Source organism: Diuraphis noxia, unplaced genomic scaffold (genome assembly GCF_037042655.1).
Source record: "Diuraphis noxia isolate RWA-SAM2 unplaced genomic scaffold, SU_Dnox_SAM2 contig0005, whole genome shotgun sequence".
Classification (NCBI taxonomy): Eukaryota; Metazoa; Arthropoda; class Insecta; order Hemiptera; family Aphididae; genus Diuraphis; species Diuraphis noxia.
This window is the reverse complement of record NW_028301715.1, coordinates 5,245,024-5,270,600: the sequence shown is the minus strand read 5'-3', so window position 1 is coordinate 5,270,600 and position 25,577 is coordinate 5,245,024. Positions and strand designations below refer to the sequence as shown.

Sequence of the window (25,577 nt, the reverse complement as noted above, 5' to 3'; positions counted from 1 at the left end):
CGAAGATTGGATGTCATACACTCCATGAAATTACAAATGCGCTACCAAGTCAATCGATAGACTTTTCATCTTGGTCAATTCCGCCACACATACTACCACATTTGGCTGACCCTAAATTCTATTTAGCGTCTAAGGTAGAGTTATTGCTTGGAGCTGACATTTTCTTTGAAGTGTTACAAGGCGAGAAGTGGTCGTTAGGCAAAGAGCTACCTTGGTTGTATAATACGTCATTTGGATGGATAGTGTCGGGCTCGATTGGCAATACTAAGTCCCGTATCAGTCCAAGATCTAACTCCTGTTTGTTGAACGTAGCTAGGTAGATGAAAAACGATCAAGTCAAGTCAAGGCGTAATGTGGATGAAGCTAGTGAGATTATGTTTCGGGAAACGCATGAAAGAGACACAACAGGACGATTCTCAGTTTATCTCCCATTCACAGCAGATGTAAGAGAGCTAGGTTCATCATTCCAGATGGCACTGAAGCGATTCACAAATTTAGAAAATAAGTTTAGTGTCGCGCCACATCTGAAAGATGACTATGTGAACTTTATGAATGAATATGCATCACTAGGACACATGAGTAAAATTGATGATCCAGTTTCAGATGCACCATATTACTATCTACCACACCATGCGGTGATTAAAGAAATAAGTCAGACCACGAAGGTCAGAGTCGTCTTCGACGCATCGGCAAAAACGAGTAAGGGAAACTCGTTGAATGATGTTCTCGCTCAAGGACCAGCAATACAGAGTGAGCTTTTCGACATAGTGCTACGGTTCCGCTGCCATAAGATCCTCATCACCGCTGATATCGAGAAAATTTTTCGCCAAGTTTGGGTTAATCATGAAGACCGGGATTACCAAAGAATACTGTGGAGGGACTCACCAGAAAAAGAAATAATTCATTACCGCCTAAACACCATCACGTATGGGACTGCGCCTGCCGCCTTTCTAGCAACAAGAGTGTTAATGGAGATTGGCCTTTTAGCAGCTCAGGATAAACCCGCAGCCAGTAGAGCAATCCAAAGGGATTTCTACATGGACGATTTTCTCAGCGGTGGAGACACGGTAGAAGAAGTTGTAAGCCTATATCATGAAGTATTAGAACTACTAGAGAGTAGTGGTATGCGTCTGAGGAAATGGTGTTCTAGTGCCCCAAATGTTAGAGCAGAGATAGCAACAACATCAAGCGAGCCACATTATTCCTTAGACCTTGGAGACGACGACACAGTTAAATCACTTGGCCTTATTTGGTGTCCCGAGTCAGACATGTTGCATATTCAGCATTTATATTATATGATATTACACCTATACTGTTTATACTAACAATAATCATAAGTATCATATTACGATCGGTGGGGACTGTCCATCGGTTATTAGCGAGTAGAAATATATTGTACGTCATTACGATTTATACTGTCAACAATAAATGTCTATATAATACGTTTATGTTATTATTTATATTTATAATACATAACAAATTGGCGACGAAGAAAATAATAATTTAATCGTAATCACTAGTGCATTAGAAGTTTCAAGCATTGTATTCATACTAATACAAAATGGCAACTCCTAAGACAGAATCCATAACGAACTTCAATCAAGTTATTGGGTCACCTGGAAACTTTGAAACAGGTATAGATATCACAATTTTTGAGTCAAAATTGACAAATTTTTTTTTGGCAAATGCCATCGAAAATAATATTCAAAAAAGAGCCATTCTATTATCATCAGTCAGTGAGGAAATTCACAAAGTACTTTTTAGTTTATGTGTTCCTAGCACGCCAAACGATGTTGAGTATGAAACTCTAATGAAAAGTTTGAACAAATATTTCAAACCAATAAAATCGTATTTTGCGGCTAGGTATACATTTTATCAAGCTAAACAAAGACAAGATGAATCGGTGTGCCAATGGGGTGCACGTGTCAAAAATCTTGCTTCAAAATGTGGGTTTTCGTCGGAACTAACAACAGTCATTAGAGACATATTTGCTGTCGGAATGGGTTCAGGACCAATCCAAGATCGTCTGTTAGAAGAGGATGCCTCAAAAATTGGAGTTACATATTCAAATCTAATGGAAATCGCGACAGCCAAAGAAGCTGCAATAAATGACAAGAGTGGCTGGAAAAAAGAAGAATACGCAGACTTGAAGTACCAACAAAAAAATAATGGACATACTGCCAAGAAGGGGTTCAACACATACAAGGAGTCAAAAATCAAATGCGGGATTTGTGGCCGTTCCAATCATTTTCAAAAAGACTGCAGATACAAGGACTTCGAGTGCAACAATTGTGGTGAAAAAGGTCATTTGTCCACCGTATGTAAAAAGGGTATGAAAGAAAAGAAAAATATAAAAACACAAAATAAATTTTTGTATGATAATAATGATGATGACGAAACAGTTAATTATGATCTTTCGAATACTTTTTTTTCCATAATTGATCAAAATTTTCAAAATAAAGCGGTAAAACCGTTTACAGTTAATTTAATTGTACAAAACAATAATGTAAGCTTCGAAATTGATACCGGTTCACAACATAGCGTAATTTCAAAAAGATTATATCATCAACTGTTTAGTCATATCAAATTAAAAAAAAATGACATTTAGCTATCTGATTACGTCGGCAACGACATTAAACCGATAGGAAAAATATTTGTCGATTCGGTGTACCAAAATAAAAAATTTACAATGTGCCTTTATGTTATCGACAATGGTGGTCCTCCATTAATAGGTCGAAATGATATAAAAACATAAAATGTTTTACCTTGTTTAGTATTGAAAATGACGTAAGTGTCGATAGTATTATAAAAAATATAACAATGTTTTTAAAGATGAAATAGGCACTTTTAACAAATACGAAATTTCATTAAATATCAAAGCGGGGGCAGTACCTAAATTTTACAAACATAGGTCTATTCCATTAGCATTAAAGGGAAAAGTTGAAACCGAAATTGAGCGTTTAATCAAAAGCAACATTTTAGTTTCCGTCGACCACAGCGAATGGGCAACTCCAATAGTACCAATATTAAAACCAGACGGCACGGTTAGAATTTGCGGTGATTTTAAAATAACAATAAATCCGGTATTAGAAGGGACTGAATACCCTCTTCCAAAAATAGAACATTTATATGCAAATATTAGTGGTTCAAAATATTTTTCGAAAATAGATTTAAAAGACGCATACCAACAAATGGTTATTAAAGAATCTGATCGCAAATATACCACTATTAACACACATAAAGGTTTATTTAGCTATACACGCAACCCTTTTGGAATAAAGTCGTCAGCAGGGGAGTTTCAAAAAGCTATGGAAACTTCAACAGCAGGTCTTGAGGGCATAGGTATATTCCAAGACGACATTATTGTTGCAGGTTCCACTATCACAGAGCACAATGCTCGTTTAGACAAATTACTAAATGTATTGTCAAATGCAGGTTTAAGAGTAAAGTTGAATAAATGCAAATTTATGCAAAAGTCAATTGAATATTTGGGTCACAGGTTAGATGAAAATGGTTTACACACACTAACAAAACACACAGATGTTATAAACGATGCCATTGTCCCAGAAAATAAAACATTGCTAAAATCATTTTTAGGTTTAGTTACGTATTATATAAAATTTATTCCAAACGCTGCAAATATTTTAAAACCATTGTACACTCTTTTACGTAACGGCAGTGAATGGAATTGGACACCAAAATGTGACCAAGCATTCAATAAAGTCAAACAAATTTTAATTTCGAAACCCGTATTGGCACATTATGATCATAATATTCCGATTAAACTCGTTGTAGACTCATCATCTTATGCACTAGGCGCAGTTCTTTCCCATGTGTACCTAGATCGTACTGAAAAACCTATAGCATATGCATCAAGAGTTCTATCTGAGTCAGAATGTAAATTTCCACAAATTGAAAAAGAAGCTTTAGCAATTATTTACGGGGTTACGAAATTTTATGACTATTTATATGGTAGGCATTTTCTATTAGAAACCGACCATAAACCGTTAATATATATTTTCGGTGATAAGAAAGGTATCCCAATTTACGCGGCTAATAGATTACAACGATGGGCCTATGTTTTATCATCATTCGATTTCGACATAAAATATGTAAAATCCGAAGATAATACAGCCGATTTTTTATCACGAATAAAAAGTTCAAAATTAAAAATTGAAAATCATAATGAAGAATGTATTAGTCTTAATTTTATTCACGAACAATCACCTTTCACATTAGACTGGTCTAAAATAAAAATTGAAACAAGTAGAGACACAATTCTCGCCAAAGTATTAAACGCAGTCAAAACAGGAGAATGGAATAGTGATTTTTCTAAAAATTTAGAACTTAATTCATATAATTTACGAAAAACTCAAATTGCAGTGGAACAGGGATGTCTATTATGGGGTTACCGTGTTATTATACCAGCTAAATTTCGAAATAATATACTCAAGGAACTTCATTCGTGTCATATGGGTTCTTCCAGTATGAAAAGTTTAGCGAGATCATACTTTTGGTGGCCAGGAATGGACAAAGAAATCGAAAATATCACACAAAGTTGCGACAATTGTATTAATGTCAGGCAAAATCCGCCAAAATCTGTAACATCACCTTGGAAATGGCCAGAAAAACCGTGGACTAGAGTGCATTGCGATTTTCTTGGTCCATTTCAAAATAAATATTTTTTTGTCATTGTTGACGCAACCACAAAATGGTTAGAAGTATTTCAAATAAATTCTATGACAGCAGAAATTGTTATTCAAAAATTTTCAGAAACGATAGCACGATTTGGAATTCCAAAAACAATTACATCAGATGGTGCAAAATGTTTCACTGGTTTCGAATTTCAAGCATATTGCAAAAATCTAGGTATAAGGCATATGACAGGCGCTCCATTTCACCCAGAATCAAACGGCTGTGCGGAATCAGCAGTCAAAACAATAAAAAATTTTTTTTAAAAATGCTCGACTGCACAATCCCAATTAAATAAATTTCTTTTGATGTATCGTAATACACCTCATTCAACAACACGAGAAACGCCAGCTAAACTAATGTTAGGTCGATCAACACGTTTACAATTTGACGCGTTAATGCCGAATACAAGTGAAGTGGTTATTGAACGACAAATATCACAAATAAACAATGGTGGTAATAGGATAGTATCATTCAATACAGGTGATAATGTTTTAGCTAGAAATTATAGGAATAATAACAATAAATGGCAAAAGGGTAAAATTATCAAATCCATTAGTTGTAATACACACGATGTAGAGCTCGATGACGGAACTATTTGGAAGAGACACAATGATCAATTACTCATTGATAAATCGCTGACACCAGCGAATAATTCAATTTCACTTACACCCACTAGACAAATAAATGAAAATACTGAAAATATCGAAACCGTAGGTGCAAAACAAAATCCTGATACTATAATAATAAATAAAACACCCAGACCAATTAGATCTAGAAAACCACCTCAGCGATATTCTCCAAGTGATTATAATTAATGTAATTAAACTTACTAACACACTAACATAGCGATTAAGCAATACACAAAATACTACTTATATATATATATTTTTTTTTTTTTTTTTTTTTTAAGGAAAAATATGTTGCATATTCAGCATTTATATTATATGATATTACACCTATACTGTTTATACTAACAATAATCATAAGTATCATATTACGATCGGTGGGGACTGTCCATCGGTTATTAGCGAGTAGAAATATATTGTACGTCATTACGATTTATACTGTCAACAATAAATGTCTATATAATACGTTTATGTTATTATTTATATTTATAATACATAACAAGACATATTGAAATTCAAGGTGAGAAACGCGAATGACACTCGAGTGCAAACTAAAAGAGATCTACTCTCATCGTTGAATAGTGTGTTCGATCCATTGGGATTTCTGGGTCCCACTCTCATAAGGGGAAAGATCTTTCTGCAAGAGCTGTGGCAGATAAAACTAGGTTGGGATGACACACTGTCTGAAGATTTTAAAATGCGATGGAGACGGTTCCTAGATGACCTAGCAACTGCTCATCAGATAAGCATACCACGTGTGATAAAAGTATGCTTGTCCGAAGAAGTTGAGTTACACGGCTTTAGTGATGCGTCGCAAAGCGCATATGGCGCATGTATATATTTTAAACAAGCATCGGAACAAGGAAAGTGGAGTGTGCGACTCCTTTGTGCGAAGTCCAGAGTGGCCCCTATGAAGAGCCTCACAATTCCGAGACTCGAGCTGAGTGGCGCTCACCTGTTAGCGGAGCTGATTAGTCGTGTATCATCGAGTCTCGAAATCTCAAACGATAAGGTATTTTGTTGGTGTGACTCTACGGTGGTGCTAGCTTGGATAAAGGGTGGAGCAGCACAGTGGAATACATTCGTAAGCAATCGTGTAGCTCAGATCATAGAACTCACTGGAGAAAATAGTTGGCGGTATGTAAGTACAAGCGTAAATCCTGCTGATCAATTGTCGAGAGGAATTAATACTGCAGACCTAGCTACGTCTGAATTATGGTGGAACGGTCCGAGCTTTCTTAAGGAAGACAAAGCGTTGTGGCCACAAGTACGACACGACTCAAGTTGTAGCAAAGAGGCTCCAGAAAAACGTACGATAAAATTCACATTAAATACCATTGCAGCTAAGAACGAGCTAATGCATAGATACTCTAGTTGGACCAAGCTGTTAAGAATATCTGCCATATGGATAAGATTTTTTCAATGGCGCAAGTGGCAGAAGGATCCCGCATGCACCAAACCACAAGTAGGTCCCTTAACGGTAGCAGAGATACAACGGTCAAAGGAGCGCTGGATTAGAATAACGCAGAGGCAAGCGTTTCCTGAAGAAATTAATGCTTTGAGAAATAAGAAGCAGGTTACGCGGGGACCACTTAGAATGTTGTCACCATACCTTGATAATGATTTATTGAAAGTTGGTGGCCGACTGGAAAATTCAAATATATCCGCAAGCAGAAAGCATCCAGTTATACTACCCAGGCAATACGTGGTGACAGAGATGATATATAGAGAATATCACCAGAGGTACATGCACGTTGGGCCACAAGGATTATTGGCAGCAGTAAGAGGAGAATTTTGGGTACTTCGAGGACGCGATGTAGCCAGAGCAACAGTTTACAAATGCCTTAAATGTTTTAGAGCCCGCCCTAGTTCGTTGCAGCCAGCTATGGGACAGCTACCTTCAGCCCGAGTTACTCCTAGTCGAGCATTTGCACAAATAGGGGTAGACTTTGCTGGAGCTCTACTGATAAAGCTTGGACTACGAAAGTCTACCACAACCAAGGCTTATGTGGCAGTTTTCGTATGCCTCTCAACGAAAGCAATACATTTGGAAGCGGTTAGTGCTCTGACTACCGCCGCATTCATGGCGGCATTGAAAATATTTATGTCTCGGCGGGGAAAGCCGTCGCACATCTGGCCAGATAACGGAACAAATTTTGTGGGAGCCCGAAAAGAACTAGAGTGCTATTTCAAAAGGCAGCTGACTGGGCGTACGATATCCGATGAACTAGTAGAAGAAGGAGTTCAATGGGTATTCACTCCTCCTTCGGCACCGCATTTCGGCGGTGTTTGGGAAGCAGCAGTTAAGTCGTTCAAACATCATTTTGTGCGAGTCGCAGGCGCCGCTATTCTAAACTTTGAAGAGCTGGCTACGTTACTTGCACAAATCGAAGCATATCTCAACTCCCGCCCTCTGACTGCAGTGTCGTCAGACCCTGCAGACCTGCAAGTTCTTACACCAGGACATTTCCTGATAGGGGGGCCGGTACTCATGCTTCCGGAAACAGACTATTCAGAGATGCCAGATAACAGACTGAAGAGATGGGAATTGGTTCAAAAAATGACTCAAATGTTCTGGAAGAGGTGGCGTTTAGAATACTTGTCATCGCTTCAAAGCAAAGTGAAAATCGGAACATTGGCAGTTTTAAAGGATGATAATGTCCCACCCCTCCAGTGGAAGATGGTACGAATCATCGAAATACATCCTGGATCAGATGGCACAGTACGAGTAGTGACTGTACGTACTGCCAGTGGACAACAGCTAAAACGACCCACAGTAAAGATATGTCCGCTACCTACGGGTAAAGAAGAATGAAGCACAGGGCTTCATGGGGGGCGGGATGTTCACGCGTGAACAATTATGTGCTGCGCTCTAGTAGTCGATCCGGCACCTACGCTCTGGCAATCACCTGATTTTAAAGTTTATCAAATGTAATCATTGTAGAAAAACAAAAATTGTTAATTAATTAAGATGATGACACTCAATCAAGTTTCTTCTGTTTTTTGAATTTATATACCTATCTTTTTATGAGTTTTTTTTTAGTAGCAATTAAGCACGATAGTGTTGCTTTAATTATTGTTGAAATTATAATATTAATTGTTAATGTGTTGTAATATGTATTTAATCCTATCAACAGAGATAGTTCAATCAGTAGTGATGAGTGAATTATATTATACCTAGTGAGAAATATTATACATGATAAATAGTTTTATTATATTGTTATACCTTTATTATGTTGTTACTTGTTATATATATTGTAATAATGTTATAAATTGTAAGCCATACAGGCAAATAATATCAATTTCAGTGCAGCTGGCCAGTTCCTGCACTCCACATTACCGTGAGTTATATTATATTATATTATATTATATATTGTTTGTTGCTATACATTGCGAATTATTATTTTATTATTTTGGTTACCCCAAGTTGTTACCTGCTGCACTCAACCCCTTGTATACTGCAGGCGAACCCTCCGTTCACAAGTAAGGTTGTGTGTAAGCAGAGCTCCTTTATAGTTTATACAGTCCATTCCAATGAGAGCGTTAGGTGTCGGGGAACTTATCATATTGTTTGACAGCCCCCGCCCGTTCAATAACTAATATTGTTATTCTTGATTATTTAACATGTAATTTGAAATAAAGAATAACATAAACAAAAACTGCGATTGTGTAGTTTTTAGGTTTTTTTTTGTCGCAGAAATAACTCTTTACGTGGAACCTTGTTTTAAATTTTCAATCCTCAGCTATAACAGTTAAACGTATTATACATTTTTAACAACTAAATAATATGTAACTTTACATTAAATACGTTTTGTCATAATTTGAGGATAAGTGAGTGGTTATATAAAAAAAACGCTCCTAGGCGTTTTTAATATTTTCCTACTTCTATATTATATCAACTTATGAGGAACGTTGTATTAAATTTTCAAGCTTTTTAACCCAATGGATAACATATTATTGGCATTTATAGAATAAAAAACAAAAAAAAATGGATTTATTTAAATGTCTATAAATAACTTGAAAATTGTGGAAATATTTTGAAACTGTTATTAAGTCAAAGAATTGATAAAATAAACTTATGGTACAAATTTCAAGTTTATACAGTTATTCGTTTTTGAATAACAACAAAATCAGAATATCGGTACAACAGAAATTAAGTAGACATCCAATGTTCTAAATCAAACGATCATAAAAATTTAATTTGACTGGGAGGGTTCAAAAGTAAAAAATATCCAATAGTTTTTAAAAGCGTTTGGATAAACACTAAAAAATAACCAAAAAACGGGAATTTTTTATTGCGAATTATAAGAGCTTGTTTTTGATTTTGCAGTTTGTGCCACACGATAAAACATTTGTGTACCTACATAGTGTATAACTTCATAATATTATGTAGGTCGGCGTTTGCTATAAATTTTCAAATTTCTTAAAATCCAATATATTCATGTAACGTCTTAATGATGTTATGCATATACAGGGTGATTCTTTTATCAAACAACACTCATTATTTGAAAAAGTATTGACTTTTTTCAAATTTTTTTTTTTCAAAATTGTAGATTTACGCTGTTCTAGAATTGTATATCTTTTTTATATTTTCCACCCTTATATTTATTAGGTAAACCACTGTCAACTTTTGATTTTCAAATGGTAACCTATACTTAAAATTTCATAATTGAATAAAACTATTTTTTTCATTAATTAATACGTTCTAATTTTCATTTTTCGTTAATCCGTTGATGAGATATTGCTCCTCAAAGTTAGGTGGTTTTGGGAGATAGTTATAGTGAGTAAATGTGTTATACCTCGTCATCAGATACCGCAGCTATCAGGATTTTTATGTCCCAGGGCAAAAGATATTGTAGTGATCACGTCGCCTACAGGTATCAGTAGTCAAGGATGATGGTTGGAAGGTGACTCTTGAGTTAATTACACAACGTAGAATTCTTCTTAATTAGATTAATTGTTTATTTATTGTGATAAAACATGTATTTATTTATAACATGAAAGCTGAATGTAAGTTAAGTATTCTGAATGATAGAATAAATTCGGTTTGATTCGAATATTTTCTAAGTTCAAAATATTGTTTGTAAGAAATTTTTCTAAGTCCAATGAATTAAATTAAACAACAGACTGGCGTGAAGGTGCTCTGGCTAGTCTGGTCAAGTCGCGTCTGAATACAGGCCGTTTCGGGGTCCCTTATATAGTGCTACCCTCTACTCCCCATAGTCTACTCGTTCTTGTCGCTGTTCTCACGGATGTGGTATAATTATCTAGACTGACGGAAATGTTACTCGCCCACATACAAGCCAAATGTGCATCCCGTGCAGCTGCAGACCTTAGCGATTGATATTATAATTAACATTAAGAGTATATATTATAATATTACATTTAAACATTTGGTTCTTTGAACTTTTGTAATGATGCATAAAACTACGTCTTGTGCACCCTTATTGAGGACATTTTTATAGTCGTCTGTTCCCATGATTTAGTATGTCCCTAATTTTAATGATTTCCAGAAATGCTGTCTCTCCTACATTTACAAGGATCGTCGCACCCTTTCCTAGATTGATGCGGCTGGTACCTAGTTGACCGTGAACTATGTAATGCGGGACGCTAGTCCATAGCAATATCACACTTTTCAAATCAGTTCATAAAGTACTTAGAGCCCCTAAATGTATTTTATTATGCCCATTTTGCAGGGAAACACGAAGTTCACCCCACGAAGGCAATGGTCAGTGGTCGTAATAATTATTATCAATTATAAAGACCAGAAGTTATAAGTAATAAATCCGATATCGTTCGACCCAAGATATAGCGGCGATAATCTTTGTCCCTGATAGCCGATAATACCTACATACAATAACACACGATCATAATATTATTATTATTATTGGTCTGCTTCTGTTTGTAGCTTCGATCACGATTTCACCTCTATTCTATGCTCCAACACACCATAGAATAACATACGGAAATACAGAATTATTTTAGTGTTTAGTCCATAAAAGTTACTGTTGTCCATGGTTTATCATTACAACCAATACAACTGTCTTATCATAAAGAAAATACAGTGTTACCAATATGTGTATTTACAAAATAAATAGTAACTTACTGTTTATTTATGTCACAAATAAAATCCCGTTTTTGTTACTCTAGTAGACAGCCTATACTACAGTTGCAACAACTGTTAACTGTTTTAAATCACTGCTGTAGTGTACAGTAATTTATTTTCCGTTGTCTGTTACTCGTTACTGACTATTATAATTTATAGCATGGTGCCATGGCGTCAACGACCGATACTACTAAGTACTAATTACTTATGTACAACAGTCTACAGTAGTAAACTTAATAAATTTCACATTTTCACAATAATATTATCATAATAAATAATATTCTGTGCCTTTGTAGTTTTAACGAACTAGCTGATCTAGTTAACTGGAGCTCTAGTTAAATATTTCAATATGTTTAATTTACCAACTTACTTATTTTGTTATTTTCAATAAAATTCCAAGACCAATTTATTAACTTGATGTACATGTGCCTACCAGAAATTCATTCATTCGTAAGTATAAGAATTCATATTAAATATAAATTTTAACAAACTTTGGTTAAGAATGGAAAAAATGTAGCATACATACATAAATAATACATAGATATACATGTATGTATTTGTATACAATTTGAATAAAAAATACATGTTATTTATATTTTAGCATATGTTCAAATTACTTGCCATCTTCAGTTAAACAAAAATTAAGACGTTTTAATACTTCAGAGGAAGTAGATTTTTTCAATATTGAGTTTTCAATTTTGTTGCAACAATCTCTTATTTTTTGTTTAAGTTCCTCCACACTATTGCATTTTTCTTTATACACTTCATTTTTTAGATGGCCCCAAAAAAAGAAGTCAAGAACACTCAAATCGGGGGAACGAGGTGGCCATTGAATAATGGGGCTGTGAGTTCCAAACCAGTTATTGTCTCCATACATCTTATTGAGGTATGCACATACAGCCAAGGTATTATGTGCTGGTGCACCATCTTGCTGCCAAATCAAATTCAAGCGCTGTTGAAGTGAAATATTTTCCAAAAGTATGGGTAAATCATCTTTCAAAAAACCAAGATACTTATTGCCATTAAGATTTTCCTCAAAAAAATATGGACCAATTAAATACTCATCAATAATCCCACACCAAACATTCACACCCCAACGAACTTGCTTATTGGTCTCATTTATCCAGTGGGGATTTGAATGATTCCAATAGTGATTGTTGTGGTGATTTACATGTCCATTATTGTGGAATTTCGCCTCATCAGTCCAAAGAATATTTGTTAAAAATTGAGGTTCCTCTTCTAGTTTTACCATGCAATGTGCAATAAAATTGAGTCGCCTTTCATAATCACTTGCTAGAAGTTGCTGAACAGGATTAGCCAGGTATGCATGGTATTTATGTTTTTTGGCAATTCTTTGAACTGAAGAATATGTCATGTTTAATTCTTCTAAAATTTAAAAAGTAGAATACTTATTTTGTAATTTGTAATGTTTATTTAATAGGAAAACCATACTTGCTACAGTTCTCAAAGATATATGAGGATTTTCAATCAATTTGGCCAACACCGAAAATGAATTATCAACATTGATGACTGTCAAAACTCTACTTTTTGGTTTTACAAAACTTCCGTATTCTTGCATATTTTTGTACAGAACATAAAATCTTGTATGTTCTGGATCAGGATATCGGGTTTTATATAATCTATAATTAATATAACACTAGATGTATAATATATGTAATTATGTATAATCACTTATATATTTGTATTTTTTTGCTGTCCATTAAAAAAAAATATATATGTATATTATTTTTTGTTTTATTACATCACATAACTTCACTAAGATACAGAAATATGCAGGGTTGATACAACACATTGTTTTAGTTACCAAAGAACTCACATTTTAAAATTTTAATTATAATTTAATAAGATTTAAAAATGTTATTTTTTAAATTAGCAACAATGATTAAAATTAGTATAAATAATTTTAAGTAATAGTGTTGAACATTTGAACCCTGGATATTTGTTTAATTTAATAAATAATTTCAAAACTTGCTGCAGCTCTGGAATTTTTGCCATTTCAATAAAGCAACTGAGCATATCACTTTTTTCCTTATTTGAATAAAACATAATTTAAAAACAACTTTTAAATGTAATAAACAATAGACAACTTTTAAATGTAATAAATAAACAACTTTTAAATGGAATAACTGATATTTATTATATAATAAATTAACAAATTTTACATGTAGTCAAATAGAATGTATCATGTTCATGTACAATTTTCTACAACACTTTTTAAATATAAAAATTTAACCATAAAGTATTGGTTTTTCCTTATTGATATAATGATTGATATTTTTCAAATGATTGAGATAAAGTTTATCTTAGTACTACTTTATTCATATACTATTGGTGTTTCACATTTTGTGTGAAAAGTTTTATCTTAATGCTACCTTATTCATATACTATTGGTGTTTTACATTTTGTGTGAAAAGTTTTATCTTAGTGCTACCTTATTCACATACTATTGGTGTTTCACATTTTATGTGTTCTAAGTAGAATTAATTAGAATCTCAGATTACTAAATAAATATTTTATAAAGTATTAAGATTTAATATGGATAACTATCCAAGTTCTTATGAACAATTTTTAAAGCTGGATACAGTGGTGTCTAAGAATGTGACAGAGGCACAGTTTTACAAGGAAGGCTATTTATCAATTATTGTTTTAATGGAATCATCAATGCAAGTAAGTTCTATAGTTTAAATTGTAACTCAAATTAAATTAGTAAGTGTTATACTAAGGATTTTTAAAGAATATAATATGAAAAAAGAATAGTGTCATTATTTAAAAAAATATTTTATCAGAAATTACATACGTTGGAGTCCAAAAACAAAAGTTTGGTGGAAGAAAATCAAAGACTTGAGGGTGAAATTGATAAATATATAGAAGAAGCAGGATCCACAGAGTTACAAATAGTAAATCATTTTAAGTTAATTATTCAATTATTCATATAAAGAACAATTTTTAGGAAGTTAAATTAGGGCCACGCACATGTACCTACTGATTTTCATTATAAATGTACAATATAACATAATATTAGTAAATAATTATATTTATTATAGGGAAAGTTGAAAAAGAACATTGAAAAGTTAAATAACTCAATTGAAAATAAAGTGTCTGAAAATGATTATTTGAAGGTCACAATAACGAAATTGGTAAGATCAATTTATTTAACACGAAATCTATGGTAATACAGGGTGATTGATTAATCAAACAACACTCATTATTTAAAAAAGTATTAACTTTTTTCAAAATATTTTTTTACATAGTTTCAAGTTGTTAAAAAACCAAAGTTTTTATTAAAAAATTATATTTATAAATATTTTTTATCCTTATCATTTTTTAAGTTTTTTACTTTTTTGAATGACAACAGAGTTTTAATTTCATATTCCAAAGCAGAATATTTTTCTAAGTATTTTGATTCATAAAAATCGAATTTAGGACGAGTAGTTTATGAGTTATAAGTATTTAAAGCTTAGACAAGCGGAGTAGTGGACAAACATTTAGGGGGGTAACCCTGTACCACTACACTCTGCCAATCTAAACTTTAAATACTTATAACTCATAAACTTTTCGATTTTTTTGAATCAAAATACTTAGAAAAATATTCTGCTTTGAATATGAAATTTGAACTATGTTGTCATTCAAAAAAGTAAAAAACTTAAAAAAATATAAGGTTAAAAAATATTAAAAAATATAATTTTTTAATAAAAACGTTGACTTTTTAACAACTTGAAACCATGTAAAAAATATTTTGAAAAATTCAATACTTTTTGAAATAATGAGTATTGTTTGATAAATCAATCACTCTGTATAATAAATAATACTGCACACAGGAAGAGGAAAGCTTAAAAATGGTGACAATAAACCAAATTGAGCAATTATTGGACACCAAATTGGCTAAACTGGAAAATAGTATTGTCAAAGGCTTAAATCCAATTGTTGTAACCTCGGACGAAAGCCAACAACAAAAATTGCCGATTGCGATTGAAAAACATAGTATTGCAGTCACGCCAGGTCTTCAATCTTCAGAAGATTTTTCCTCTTCACCCAATCTCCTTTCTTCAGCCGCTCCTTCTTTTCAGGTTAAATTGTTTAATAAGGAATGCACCGATCTAAAAAAAAAGACAGGTAGGTACATAATTTAAATAATAATAACTACAACTGTCAATTACACATTTTCTGTTTAAAAACAAAAAGTTCAGAACTCAGAATTGATTATTTAAAATGTATACTTACATAACATTTAATTTAGTGCACAGAATGGTGGTGTCCAATGCACTCGGACTTTGGAGTTTTAGTAAAAAAAGTGAGACCGACAACCGCTAACGATCAAGTATTGATTCAACGAGCCAAGTCGCGTTTTGCTTATTGGACAAGAGGAAACACGGTAATATTTTGGTGGTCCATGATTCAAATATTCAATGTACAACAGACAATAATGAATAATTTTCTATAACAGGTTCGATGTTGCACTCTAGACCGAAAACGCCAAACACAACCAACCACATATGAGTTGCCATCTTGTTGGCCTACAGTATTGGAAAGTGATGTAGATGAATTAAGCAATGAATTTTCAAAATTCTAAGATTTTTAAATTAATAATAAAAACAAAAATCTAAACAGTAAGCACTGAATACGACTTCAAACTTATTAATCCTACCATCCTACACACACTATTGGCAAAATTAATTTTAGTTATTTAGGTATTCTATGGTATTATCAAAAGTAATAACCTTTATTCTATGGTCATTGGTAATAACCAATGGTATTTTCAATGATAAATGAGTGCAATAACAATTAATAATAAATGTACAATATATTATATAATAACCATATCTAATAATGGACCTTAATGGCATAATATTAACAATAAATTAACTTAATAGGTAACTTAATTTATTTTTTTTATACATATAATATACATATAACTGTGTATAGCTTTGGTAGATTTAATTAATACAAAATAATGTGTTAATTATTATTATAGATTTAATATATATTTATTTAATGCTGTTTACCATATGGATACTTTGAACATGGAAATGCCTATTAGGATTTAAGTTTTTTAATGATAATTTTGTTTTTTAACAAATCAAATATTGTACCTCTTCTCATATAACGTATCATTTGAGCACATGCACATTGAATAAAGAAGTTAGACAAGTACATAACACTATGGTACATATGTTTATTACAAATCTGGAAATACAATACTCTGAACTAATTTAATGTTAAGTATAAACAACATTTTTTTTTATGTTTACAATTTCAATTTAATACATTTACAATTTCAAATCAAATATTAGTATAATATAAATAATTCACCATACATCGCTTCAATAGTTGTAATATACTTTGTAGGACTAGGTCTTTTTGACCAATCACATGAATTTAATCAATATGTAGGTATTTAAATAACAATGACATACGTCCAAATATACATATAAGGTACTGATCAACTTATATAATTATATTTTATGTAAAAAAAATCATATTTTCAATGTCGCGAACAGGGTTTCAGACCATTGGCGCAACTAGAGTGTGCAAAAGGGTCTTTAGCACCTCTTGTTTTTTTAGATTTAACTATCATTATTATAGTTAAATACCCTCAATATAATGTTTTTAAAATATAAAATATTATAGCACCCCACGTTTTAAATTTTTTAATGTATATTTTCTACTTTAATATGATGCAAGTGATAACCACTAACAAAAACTAGGGAGAGAATAACCATTTTTTATATTGCTTAATTTTGATTATTTAAATGTTTTTTTAAGCGTTTGATTTGATGATTTTAGGTTCTGTTTAGCCCTGAACCCTGTTCACGACAAAATTCCTCACATAATTTACTGATATTATTATGAACCATTAAACAATTTTACTTTAATAAGCCTAGGACTATGAAAACCCTATTTCAAAATGATGATACAGTTTAATCTAAATGTTCGTTTTGCAGTAAATATGCAAAATATGAGTAAAGATAAAACATGTATTCAAAAAATTAAAACAAACTTTTCAATCACCCCAGACTTAAAAAGTAAAATTTAAAAATGGTATTTAATAATATTCTAACTTGAATTTAGTACTAATTATTATTTGGTGACAACACCAATCATTGACAGAAATAATTTAGTATTTATCATTATGACATTATACAATGTAGCACAGTAGACTAATGTTTTTGGATGTTTTGATTATTATATCTTTTTTGTTAAAGGGCTTGTCCGTAAAAAATAAAAATAAAATAATTATTAATCACATAGCCACTTAAAAATTCTTAATTTGATTTAGGACATAATCTACATATTTAACACAAAATAAATATCTATATCTATGTATATTATCTTTTAAGTTGTAATGATTGATGTTGTCACCTAATTTAAATTATTTATAAACTAACATACAAATTATAAACCTTTAACATTAGCACAATTTTTAGTTTTCAATACATTTTTTTTTCATTCCCAAAATTGGTTAAATGATTTTTGATGTCCCTCTCCACTTACATTCCTCTTCAACTTTCAGTATGTTACTATTCTAGTACCTTCAATCACTTGCTTCAGAAATGGAGTTCTAGCCCTTCCTTTTACAGGTTTCCTCCTTATAACGTGTCCGATCCATGCTTTTCTTCTCAATCTTAGCGTACTCCATATTGATTTTTGATTCTCCTGAATACCTCAAAATTTTTTTATCTTTTCTGTCTATTGAATTTTCAGCGTTTTTCAACAATAATACTTTAAAAGCTTTTATTTTGGCTTTCTCAGTCTTCATTAGTGTCCCAATATCTGCTCCATATAGATCTACATTTCACACAAAGCCTTTTATAAGTGATTTTCTGTTGTCCAAACTTATTCTATTTGAGGTAAAAAGATTTATTTTTTTATAGTAGGCCTGTTTGGCATGCGCTATTCTACATACTGCATCTGTACAACTTTTCTCATCGCCCGGATTGAATAGGTATGTGAAGTTTAAGTGTTCTTTAAGCTAATGAGATAGATTGTTTTATTAATTTTAATTTTTGCAACTACCAACTAGTAAAACTTACCAATAGGTACGGTACATTGTACAAATGCACTTGCAAAGTATCCAATTCACGTGCGATTAACCAATTTAGGTACTTAAATGTTTGATTAAATTACTAAATAAAATACAATATGTGGTAAATATTATAATTTAAGTATATACAAGAACTAATAATATTATAAATTCACTATTAAAATTTAAACATTTAAAATTGTTAAGTATTAACAAATAAAATACTTTATTAGTTATTACTTATTACCGACTCACGATTCAAATATTGTTGTTATGACTTGTCTTATAAAATTTTAACCTAAATTATAACCGTTTATTCACTCAACGTATTGTTGGTATGTGATTTAAATTAACCAGGTATAAGGTTAACTTCCATATCATGTAACCATGGTACCAGACTTTAATCGTCCACAGCGTACAAAACAAATAACAGCTGATCAAAATTAGTTTTACTCACGATTTTACCTAATCGCAAATCAGCCTAATAAACCATATCGTATTACCCGTATTGTTCTGTCTTCTTATCCGTAGTCCGTCACGGCCATAGAATGTTATGTCTATGGTTACGGCGTACTCCATAGGTATGGAGGGGGGTCGTCGGGGGTATACGACGTGAGTAGGTATGCCACCACGGCACCACGAGTGACACTAATGGTCCGATTACTTAAAATATGACATCATGACAATAAGTTAATGTAGCGAGTTAGTAGGTACAATTAATATCATTTATCACTATTAGGTATTGTTACGAATAGGACTGTATAATATAAAATAGAATACGCACTTCGTATAATATAAACGATTTTTGATTTATTTTCACATAAGTAATTATAATAATTAATAATATATTAAAATATTTAAATGGCTTAATGGCCGATTAGTTGTTGCGAACGACAACGACGCGCAGACTCGACTCGACTCGACTAGTGACGACGGGTCGGTCCGGTAGGGAGGGTGAGTGCGCTCGCTTTCGTTGTGTCGCGACGATCGTCGATCGCGACCGATCATACCACCCGCCTTAAACGATAGTTTAACAAACAAAAATTTTTTTTTTTAACATACATTAAATTTAACAAAATAGTAATTTCAATAAATCATAAAATAACAAAATATTTCAGAATAACATAATATTGTACAAAGAAACAAGCATTTTTTTTTTTTTTTATATAAACTTAATTTTAACATTGTAATTTTACAAAATTTTATTTTTGATTATTTGTGACACAATTACCTTCGAAAGGAAGTGGGCATAGATACCGAATAGCACGACGATATATACCACTGAGGGTCTTTACGGTGGCAACCCTTGGAACACCGTCTCCATCCGGATCTACGTGGAAAGTTTGAACAAGGCCCAACTTCCACTGAAGAGGCGGGGCGTTGTCATCCTTCACAAGAACGATGGAACCTAATTTTATCCTTGGACCCTTTTCGATAGACCACCGTTTACGTTCCTGAAGCTGCGTTAAATATTCGCGGTTCCAACGGGACCAAATTTGCTGAGAAACCTGTATGACTCTGCGCCATCTAGTTAATCGATTTGTTGGTACTGATGATACTTCAATTTCGGGTAAAGCGGTTAACGAGTCGCCAATAAGGAAATGAGCAGGAGTTAAAGGAGCTAGATCTGAGGGATCGGAAGATAAAGGAACTAAAGGTCGTGAATTTAAGCATGCCTCCACTCGTATTAATATTGTATTCAACTCCTCGTATGTAAAGTTTGCGTTGCCTAACGCACGAAATAAATGATGTTTAATAGACTTTATTGCAGACTCCCATAATCCTCCAAAATGAGGAGAGCGAGGTGGTATAAAGTGCCAACGGATGCCGGATTCAGATAATACATTCTGCAATTTTGATTGATGTTCTTCGCTATGAATCAAGTTGCTCAACTCTTGAAGTTGACGATTTGCTCCAACAAAGTTCTTTGCATTGTCCGAATAAATATCCGTACATTTTCCTCTTCGATCGGAAAATCTTCTTAATGCACTTATAAACGATGCACTTGTTAAATCTCCAACCAGTTCAATGTGCACTGCTTTTGTTGCGAAGCAGATAAACACGCAAATATACCCCTTGCTAAGAGCCGCATTTCGCCTCAAACTTGTTTTGATCATTAACGGTCCTGCGAAATCAACACCACAAACTGAAAAAGGACGGCTAGGTTCAATTCTTTGCTTGGGTAGATTACCCATTATAGGTTGAAATATTGTAGGCTTCAGACGAAAACATCTTACGCACTTGGACGAAACTTTCCGCGCAATATTTCGGCCATTTATGGGCCAAAAACGTTGCCTTACATGTGCCAACATTAGTTGCGGACCACCATGCAATAATACATCATGAGCATCTTGAAATATTAAGTAAACAATTGAACTATTCGGAGGAACAAGCATTGGATTTTTTTGGAACTGATCGAGCTGGCTTGCATTTTTTAAACGTCCCCCAACTCTGATAATGTTATTTTCGTCCAGATAAGGACATAAACGAAAAATATTGCTTTTCGGAGAACACTGTCCGTTTTTTCTTAGATCAGCAATTTCGCACGACCAATTCTGACTTTGAACAAATCTAATAACGCAATTTATTACATTATTCAAATCATAGGGCAGCAAAGGTCCCGTTTTTTTGTCATTAGGATGAGCAGCGTTATAAATAAAACGTAAACATAAAGCTACTACCCGTAAAAGGCGACTCCAGGTTGAATAGCGAGATAAAAACGATAATTTTGGTTGTTCAGACGTAATCAAACTAATTGTTCGGCGTTCTTCAACTGTGCTGAAGTTGATTTGATTTTTATTCATAAGCGGCCATTTGGAAGAATCATACTGAAGCCAATTAGGACCTTCCCACCAAAAACTGTCATTTAACATCATTTGAGGTTCTCGTCCACGGGAAATAATATCTGCCGGGTTGTCTTTGGTATCTACGTGCGCCCATTCAGATATGGACGTAATTTCTTGAATTTCACCAACCCTATGAGCGACAAATGTCTTCCACTGTGCCGATGGTGAAGAGATCCAGGCAAGAACTATTGAAGAGTCCGTCCAGAATGTCCTTTGACTGATGTTCATTTTTAATTTTGCAATTATTTTGTCGGCTAAACGTGCCAAAAGGACAGCTCCGCATAATTCTAGACGTGGTAACGAAATCGATTTTAGAGGTGCTACGCGTGATTTAGCGCAAATTAAACGTGAGCTACGCTTGCCTTGATTATTTGTTGTTACAAGATACAAACAAGCGCCAAACGCTTCAATCGATGCATCTGAAAATCCATGGACTTGGACATCTATAATTTCTCCAGTTATTACGATACATCGAGGGATAAATAAATTATTTAATAATAATAGGCTTTCACGAAATTTGTACCAATCAAACATAGTCTCCTCTGGCAATGCTTCGTCCCATCCGATGCCCATCGCCCACAAACGTTGCATTTTTATTTTTGCTTTAATAACAACAGGGCTAATTAGGCCTAACGGGTCAAATATAGTCGCTATTTCCGATAGTATTTGACGTTTGGTAACGATGGTTTTTCTTTCCGAAAGTTTCACTTTATACTTGAAAACGTCGCCTGACGGATCCCATCGAAGACCTAGAATCTTGGTTGAATTTTCGGATAAGTCCAAGATTAATGTAGGATCATTATTTTTGTTTTCAAGACCGGTAAGAAGTTCGGGATCACTGGCTGTCCATTTTCTAAGATCGAATCCACCCTTTAGTAACACTTCTATGATATTGTCACGCAATGTTATTGCCTCTTGCAGAGATTCAGCACCGCCCAGGTAATCGTCCATGTAAAAATCTTCTTTAATTGCATTGCAAGCGTCAGGATACGAATTTGATTCTTCATCTGCTAAACGATGAAGACACGCGGTTGCAAGAAACGATGCAGGAACTGTGCCATACGTTATTGTATTTAACTGGAATTGATGCAATTCTTGATCGGGATCCGGTCTCCAAACTATTTGTTGATAGGTTCTGTGATTTGGAGCGACCCATATTCGACGGTACATCTTGGATATGTCAGCAGTCATTGCATATCTATGCTTACGAAAACGAGTTAATAAATTTATAAGATCCTCTTGAATGCAGGGACCCTTTAGCAAGACGTCATTTAAACTAACTCCAGATGTGGTTTTGCATGATGCGTCAAATACTACTCTTAATTTAGTAGTTACGCTGTCTTCTCTCCAAACTGCGTGATGTGGTAAATAATAATTTTCTTCGATGTTTGAACATAACTTAACTCTAGTCATGTGTTCCAAATCTTCATATTCTTTCATAAATTTCGAGTACTCAATTTTGAGTTGAGGGCTGGATAATAATCGTTTCTCAAGACCATGGAAACGTCGCGTAGCTGTTGTCTTCGAATCACCTAATTTTTTCGTCCTGTCTCGAAATGGTAGCTGAACAACAAACCTGCCTTGTTCATCTCGCTGTACAGTATTTTCAAAATGTTCACGACACGCTTTTTCTTCCAATGTGAACGCTGTTTTTGAACCAATTTCTTCTGTGCGCCAAAATTTTGAAACTTGTTCTTCGAGCTTAGATAAACTTGTGCATAACGCGACGGTTGATGTTTTACTGATATTTTCACGAGCTTGTGTTGACCCAGCTACAATCCAACCTAGTTGTGTTTCTTGCATAATTAAATTGGATTGAGGAAGCTTAAACTGATTTGTACGCAATAAATCATAGAATACTTCCGAGCCTAAAATAGCGTCGATTCTTTGTGATTCACTATAAGACGGATCAGCTAATTTAAATTCAGACGGAATTTGAAATCTGGATACGTCGATTTTGGATAGCGGAATATTTCCAGTTAAACGCGGTAATATGTAAAAATCGATATTTACTTTGTAGTTAGACACACGCGATTCGACATTAGCCGATGCCATATACGATGCATTATGGGCTGATTCGTTTATACCGATTATCGTACACGATACGCGCGTTTTATTTAATCTTAACGTTTGCGATATCGATTCGGACATAAAATTACTTTGGGATCCCGAGTCTAGCAATACGCGACATGCTGTCGATTCTCCGCGCGCGTTTCTCATGATTACGACCGCGGTTGATAATAAAATTTGTTTATTTGAGCTTCGTTGGGACGAATGAGCGCTAATAGTTTCAGGATTGGAAACATTTTTTTCCTTTGACTCGTTCGCGACAGTGCTTGCCTTTAGGGACGCCGTTTCATTTTCGGAACCGCCCGCCATGATCGATTTAGACTTGGGTAGATGTAACAAACTATTATGCGCTTTCATGCATTTGGCACATCGCCGCGAAGTACATTTTTCACCAATGTGATTTCGAAGACAGATTTTACAAAGCTTTAGTTCACTTATTCGTTTTATGCGATCGGATATTGAAAACGCTAATAGGGCTGGACATTTATAAATAGTATGTGCGCCGTCACAGTTATAGCATTTCAAAGTTCCCGTAACGATAAATGAGGACGATTGATCATTTGATTTTTTAAATTTGAAGCTATTTTTTTGAAATTGACGCTGCTGAGGCTGTATTATTTTTAGGCCTCCCGAGGCCTCTATGGCTTCTAGTATCTGACACCGATTTTCTAAATATTCTAGTAATTTATTTACCGATGCTACTTCTGACTTCGACGATTCTATTTCCCACTGTCTTAATGTGCTCGAGTCCAATTTTATAGAAATAAGATGTAAAAGAAGTGATCCCCATTCCTTTGGATTTTGGCCTAGCGACGCGAGAGCCTTAATATGACCGTTTATCGCATCAACGAGCTTACGCAACCCAGTTGACGATTCGTTATTTATATTTTCTAAATCAAATAACTTTTTCGTATGAAGTTGTACAGCGAGTTTTTTATTACTGTACCGCGAAATTAGAGCGTCCCACGCAATTTTATAATTATCCGACGTAGTGTCTAAAAACTGAATAGTTTTTTGTGCGTCACCTGACACTGACGAACGCAAATAAAAGAATTTTTGTATGTCAGTGAGAGAAGAATTTTGATGTACTAACGCGGAAAATATGTCGTGAAAAGCTGACCATTCGGAATAAATGCCCGAGAAATTTGGTATTTCTAGTGGAGCTAATTTGACCATCGGCATAAATTTCGACGTATCAGTCAAAACGGTACTTGCTTTCGAGCTGTCATTAATTTCACTATTTTCAATTTTTTTGTTACTATCATTATTCAACGATTTTTCGGTATGATTGATAATTAAATTTTCGCAAACGGCGACACTCAAAATATAAGTCTTCAAAACTAGCTCTATATTTTTCAGTTTCTTCATTAGCATCTATCTCTTCTATAGAAGTTTGGACTGTTTCGAAATCTTGCCAAACTTCTTTTATTTTTTCTTTTCTCAATTTAAGTTGTGTGACGTCTATATCTTCTGTTGCTTTAGCGGTTTGAACGAAGTTACTGAAACGAGTCAGTTGGCCTTTAAGCAGCCCCCTTCGAGTCAACAGAGAACTTATTTCGGACATTTTACGAATAATTTGAACAACGTTACGAGTGAAGGCAGCCCTACATACGACGCTAGTAGCTATAAAGGAAAATTGTACAAGAATAAATAAACTACTGGCGACTAACCTCTATGCTGTTTTTCTGAACTGTGAACGCCAATTACTCTTCTGCTGCACCGACACTCCGTACTCGTACTGAGATTAGTATTATAAAATTATACGAATTTATAATTTTGAATAAATACGTTACCGCACAACGTTTACACGAACGTAAACAATAGTTATCACTGTATTTACGCTGGACTACGGAAACGAAACGATAAGACGATGAATCGATGATAAGCACGACGCGTGCGCGATATTTGAAATATAACGCCGGAGGCTGGACAATAGAAACGAAACGACAGTAGAAACACTAATGTGTTACCACTGTTACCAGGCCTGCGACTGAAGATCAGACGACGGCAACCGAGCCGTAAAGAATAATAACGATTATTCGTATTATAATCCGCGCGTGCGGTCGCGATCGAAAGAATATAATATTATATAAATATAACGATAATACTAACGACACGACGCGACGGCGGCGACGATTTTACGATATATTAAAACTGCGATAACACGCGCAGTCGAAACACAATACACACAC

At 33.8% G+C, this 25,577-nt stretch overlaps 3 protein-coding genes across 3 annotated transcripts; 1 reads left to right on the top strand and 2 right to left on the bottom strand.

The window, feature by feature from the left end:
• The first annotated feature begins 320 nt into the window (after positions 1–320).
• Positions 321–8,136, top strand: LOC149054799 (uncharacterized). Its single transcript, XM_089228658.1, has 4 exons — positions 321–1,261; positions 1,864–2,117; positions 3,796–3,929; positions 5,842–8,136. Exons 1-4 carry the CDS (start codon positions 321–323, stop codon positions 8,134–8,136), a joined length of 3,624 nt encoding a protein of 1,207 aa, XP_089084784.1.
• Positions 8,137–19,257: 11,121 nt separating this feature from the next.
• On the bottom strand, positions 19,258–20,937 carry LOC149054798 (uncharacterized). Its single transcript, XM_089228957.1, has one exon. It carries the CDS (start codon positions 20,863–20,865, stop codon positions 19,672–19,674), a length of 1,194 nt encoding a protein of 397 aa, XP_089085083.1. The 5' UTR covers positions 20,866–20,937; the 3' UTR covers positions 19,258–19,671.
• Positions 20,938–21,001: 64 nt separating this feature from the next.
• On the bottom strand, positions 21,002–24,561 carry LOC149054797 (uncharacterized). Its single transcript, XM_089228653.1, has 2 exons — positions 21,151–24,561; positions 21,002–21,040 (listed from the first exon to the last, which is right to left on the bottom strand). The coding sequence occupies exons 1-2, from the start codon at positions 24,559–24,561 to the stop codon at positions 21,002–21,004; spliced, it is 3,450 nt and encodes a 1,149-aa protein (XP_089084779.1).
• Between the last annotated feature and the right edge of the window lie 1,016 nt (positions 24,562–25,577).

Excerpts from the sequence above, each read along its gene's own strand:
- LOC149054799 (XM_089228658.1), top strand. The coding sequence starts at position 321 with ATGAAAAACGATCAAGTCAAGTCAAGGCGTAATGTGGATGAAGCTAGT. Across the intron at positions 1,262-1,863 it reads GGCCTTATTTGGTGTCCCGA|GTATACATTTTATCAAGCTA; the intron begins GTCAGACATGTT and ends TTTTGCGGCTAG. Across the intron at positions 2,118-3,795 it reads AGCTGCAATAAATGACAAGA|ACTCATCATCTTATGCACTA; the intron begins GTGGCTGGAAAA and ends AACTCGTTGTAG.
- LOC149054797 (XM_089228653.1), bottom strand. The coding sequence starts at position 24,561 with ATGGTCAAATTAGCTCCACTAGAAATACCAAATTTCTCGGGCATTTAT. Across the intron at positions 21,041-21,150 it reads CCTGGAGTCGCCTTTTACGG|ATTTGTTCAAAGTCAGAATT; the intron begins GTAGTAGCTTTA and ends TTGCGTTATTAG.
- LOC149054798 (XM_089228957.1), bottom strand. The coding sequence starts at position 20,865 with ATGCTTGTTCCTCCGAATAGTTCAATTGTTTACTTAATATTTCAAGAT.